General features: G+C 37.8%; 1 protein-coding gene across 1 annotated transcript; it reads right to left on the reverse strand.

The window, feature by feature from the left end:
* Window positions 1-1,473: 1,473 nt before the first annotated feature.
* On the reverse strand, window positions 1,474-2,675 carry LOC148008657 (uncharacterized). Its single transcript, XM_087674115.1, has 2 exons — window positions 2,543-2,675; window positions 1,474-2,424 (listed from the first exon to the last, which is right to left on the reverse strand). Exon 2 carries the CDS (start codon window positions 2,389-2,391, stop codon window positions 1,960-1,962), a length of 432 nt encoding a protein of 143 aa, XP_087530241.1. The 5' UTR covers window positions 2,392-2,424; window positions 2,543-2,675; the 3' UTR covers window positions 1,474-1,959.
* Window positions 2,676-4,952: the final 2,277 nt, after the last annotated feature.

The raw sequence follows: 4,952 nt of genomic DNA on the forward strand, positions 1-4,952 counted from the left end.
TGCCATAACCATCAATAGCTATGTGGAAGTTCCTGACAACAACGAGCAAGCCCTCCTTCAAGAAATTGCCAAGCAACTTCTTACTAGTGTTGGCATTGATGCAAGTGAGAAAATTTTCAATTCTATGTTGGGGTAGTGTAGAATTCGACGTCTTTATTTACCATTTCATTAGCCATTAGGGATCAACTTGAGTAAGGATATAGTAGCACCATATTATGGCATCATATAGATTATTTGAATAATCTTTTTAAATAAAATTATCTATATACAAGATTTTTCCTGACATAGAGAAAAGAAGACTATATAGGAGGATATTATCTATTTAGAATATTTTTCTTGACATAGGAAAAAAAAGCCTATATAGTGAATTTTTTTAACACAATGTATTAGATGTGTATTATATCTTATTTGAAATTAACTAAACAATTTTTATATAATTTTTTAGTTGAAAATTTGCTAGATTATTTTCTACTTAGAAATTCACATTAAGTAGGAATATGTAAACTAAGAAAAATGCAATATTTTCAACTTACAAAAAAATTAGAACTACATAAGAAATTTTCTATATAGGAAAATTACCATATGGAGGGAAATATAGTGGAAATTTTTTTCTATATATGAAAAAAAAAGAAAATTCCCTATCAATTTCCTAGTTAAAATTAGTTATAAGTAGGGAAAGTAAATAATAGGGAAAGTGGAACATTTCCTAGTTAGAGAAACTAGGGAATTGCATAGGAAATTTCCTACATAGTGAATTTAATTCCCTACATATGTCGGGAAATAAATTCATGACATAGGAAATTTAATTCCTACATTGGGAATCTCCCTACATAGGGGATTTTTTTCCTATGTAGGGAATTTTTTATGTGATTCCCTAGTTTCTCTAACTAGGAAATGCTCCACTTTCCCTATTATTTACTTTCCCTACTTATTTGTATTTTTAACTAAGGAATTTTCTTTTTTTCCCTATGTAAGAAATGATTAAAAGTTCCTTATGTTGATTCTCGTGTGTCGAAGCTCTTGAAGGAATAAGAGCATATCTAATGTCCAATTACGTTGAGCTCACATAGCACAACATTATATGAGAGCTAGATCATGCTTGCAAGCTATGCTTTTCAAAATGCCTATCCCATCGCTATTATCAAGTAGTATTCCCATTCCTTTGCAATTTGTAATCCATCTTCATTCAAAACTCTTTTGTGACCAATGAGCCTATCTTATCGAGTAAATATTTGTCACTATTTTTAAACTAACCATTTGGTAATGCAAGCTAGGGTAATGGAGGACACACGTTGGTTTTCAACATGGCATTGATACATGTTGGAAAATATCTTAAGGCTTGTGGTAACACTACGAAGGGTATTATCTCTACTCCTAAGTAACGAAGACCACGGTGCAAAGCCTAATGAAAATAAATATGACAATGCGCAAAGCTAATCGGTGGTTCCTTAGGTTATTGCCATGAGAGTTTCCCTTCACAAATTTATGGTTCTTGTGGGAGTTTTGACACTTTACATTGCTAGTTTGAGGGAAGAGAACAATACCCAATGATCAATGGCATTATCAATCGATTAGATAGCTGTAGTAATAACCGTTATTATCGGTTTGCCTTGCAAGGGCAGTAAGCTACAAGATGGCGGGGAAGATGACGCTCGAGCTAAGCAAGCGCAAGTGTTACAAGCTTGGATTGTGAGGGCTTAATCGGACGTGACAACCTTGCTTATGCCATTGTCCATGCTCTTAGAGCCGTATAACATCGCTATGCTAGTACTTAGGGGCCTCGTCCACTGTGAACGGGTTTAATTAGAAGATTGGAAGGGCAGTACAGAAGCGGCCTGTATATGATCCTCCCCACTCTTTGATCTCTTTTGTATGGTTCAAAAACAAAGAACAAAGGGATGGGCTTCCTTCAATGTCTATGCAAGGGCTTATTAATTGGTGGCTAAGGATAACAGCTCACTACTGGCCGGCGGCGAAAGCCGCGACGGGGAAGGTCTTGGTGATGCCGGCGAAGCTCTTGAAGTGGATCTTGCCCGATGGCGGGTCATGATCGACGCTGATCTCCCCGACGGGAGGCCACAACATGAGCTCCTTGGCCTTCACCCCTTTCAGCTTCTTGATCTTGTGCTGCGAGATGAAGCCCGTGATCTCCGTGTCGTAGCTCACCAGCTTCCCCGCCAAATTGAATTCGTGCTCTACCTTCTTCCCCTGGCTCACCCACATGTACCCCGTCTCCGCCACGTGCCCCAGCTCCTTCACCTCCTCCAATGGCAGCAGCCCAGCTGGCAGCCCGTGCCCCGTCAGCAGCTCCACCGCCTTCCTCAGAGCCTCCGCGTGCCCCTTCCAGACTATCGCGCCCTGCCTCGGATCATCCGCCTTGGCCGGCGCCATTGCAGCACTTGATCGCTGTTGATTATATCTAACCTATCCACATGCGGTATTCAGCATAGTTTGCCACGTGAGTTGTTTCTCCTTTAAATAAAACCCGAATTAAACAATGTACATCACAGGAGTCGTGTACTATATCGTACAGTGAAATTACCTCAAGAGTCAAGACAGTATTCAGCTGTGGGGATAGCGCCCTTCCGAGTAAGATCGCTGTTAAGTTTTAACCCGGCACAACGCCTGGGGCTGGGCTTATTTTGAGCACTTAAAAGGCTCCATGCGTTCCGCCTGAAGGCTTCCGGATCACAAAAGGACAACCAACCCTTCTGAGCAATCGAGCCCTCAACCACGTTACGAAGGCAACGACGCTCTTGCCGTTTTCACACTCGCATTAGTTTACTCCGACGCCAATTAACCCCTTTGTTCCTTTTTCCTTCAAAAGGATAGCCCCTACAATCAAGGGTTCTTCTTAGAGTGGTAGCTTGTAAGATTTTCAACCTTGGGTAGAGCGGAAACACCTCAACTTAAGTTAGAATGAAGCTCGTTTAACTCTTATTTCCTTGCCTCATTGTCTTCATGAAGTGATAGATAGACATGAGTAGTGATGTCGAGCTCGAACTGCAGAAAACACACAAAAAACGCAAGAAAGCACAGGTTTGAAAAGAAAGCCACAACTTTTTTTAAAAAAAATTAATATTTGCGTAGCGCATCTGTAAGCGCGTATAATTGCGCATGTAAGCGCGTATATATGCACAGATAATACCTATTACATGTGCTGACAGACGCGCAGGAACAATTAAACTAATTAGATGCTAGCTTTTGGTTGTTTTTGGATCAACATGTCATGACTTTCTTAGTCTTTCAATATCAAAATGTTTGCCTCCATGTTTTAAGTATCAATGCATGCATTTAGGGAATATGACATATATAGATTGTATATGCATAGTGGTCCAACAAATGAAGCCTCTTTCTTATTTGCAGGCATTATATATTGTAGTTAAACTCTAACAGTTTATATTGTGCAAAAAGGTGTTATTGATTTAAGCTAAGATCTTGATCTACATTGCTATTCATACAATTTCATTTATGTTGGGTTGGCCAATCTGCCTGATTAATGCAAGATATGGTTGATATGATGTTTTTGATTGAGAATACTGGTGAAATATATAGAAAATCTTGAGATAAGAGATGGTACACTAGCAAATCAATTGACTTATATGGTGACATATATAACAAAGCTTGAGAATAAGAGATAACACATTGGCAAGTCAATTGGCACATATGTGGTGACTTACTAGACCATCCCACTTGCAATTGCATGCAAGTATCAATAGGTGGATAAAGCACGAATGGTTTTTAGCTAGAGAGAGATAATGCAATGAAGGTGTATACGAAAGAGATAGAGAAAGGCATATTATCCATCCATCAATCAAAGATATGTACATGAAGTGACTTGATATAGTAATTAGAGTATCGTCATTTTAAAGAAGCTCCATTGACTTCTGCAAGTTTCCATAACCTTGAAGTAGATAGCCAACCACACTGTCCATGTAAGGAAAACTTGACCTCATCAAATTAACCAAGTTAATTTACTTATACATTTCATAGATAAGAGATTTGTAGTTGGCTTGTTGGTATTGCAAAGTATCCTTACAGTGATCTATTTTAGTCACCAACAAGTGGACACACTGGCTAAAGATGATGAAAAGAGGACATGTGCATATTGGCTACATGTGGTCCACCTTATCTAAAATTATATGTGAGCTATAAGTGCACCTTGACATGATTGGAATAGCTTGCACATGCACAAGTCAACTGATTTACATCAATCTACTCATGCTATGAATTGGCATGCATGTCTTGCTTTTGCTTTGATTGTATTGATTGTGATGTATATTCCTTGAGAATAATGAGAATCAAGGGACTACCCTAAAAAGTGAGGGTACTCCCTTGAATCACCGATTAAGCTTTGATCTATAAGTTTATGCATGGCTAGGTTAAGTGCACAACAAATGAGACATGTGAGTGTCTTGATCAGTTCTCTCTCTCTCTCTCTCTCTCTATATATATATATATATATATATATATATATTACAAATGGATAAGTCAACCTTTGATCTATAAGTTTTAGCCATGGCTAGGTTAAGTGCACAATAGATGCAACATGTGCATATATCAATCACTTATGTGATAATTATGTCGTATATACATCCAATCACATTTGTATAGGGCATGATTGGATGTATATAGGGCATGAAATCACATATATATAATTAGCTTTGAATGATTGGATGTATATTTGTAATACTCAAAAAGAAGTAAAGTTGGTAATATATATCATGTCCTATACATGTATGCCCTATACATGTATATCATGTCGTATATACATGTATATCATGTCCTTATGATCCTATACATGTATATCATGTCCTTATGATCCAGGTGTAATTATGTCGTATATACATTCAATCATGCCCTATCCAATCACATTTGTATAGAGCATGATTGGATGTATATAGGGCATGAAATCACACATATATAATTAGCTTTGAATGATTGGATGATAT

Source organism: Lygodium microphyllum, unplaced genomic scaffold, assembly GCF_053477565.2.
Source record: "Lygodium microphyllum isolate KBCC unplaced genomic scaffold, Lygodium_microphyllum_v1.1.10 scaffold_98, whole genome shotgun sequence".
In the NCBI taxonomy this organism is placed as follows: Eukaryota; Viridiplantae; Streptophyta; class Polypodiopsida; order Schizaeales; family Lygodiaceae; genus Lygodium; species Lygodium microphyllum.

Bases quoted from the DNA above. Each gene is read 5' to 3' on its own strand.
- LOC148008657 (XM_087674115.1), bottom strand. From the start codon at position 2,391: ATGGCGCCGGCCAAGGCGGATGATCCGAGGCAGGGCGCGATAGTCTGG.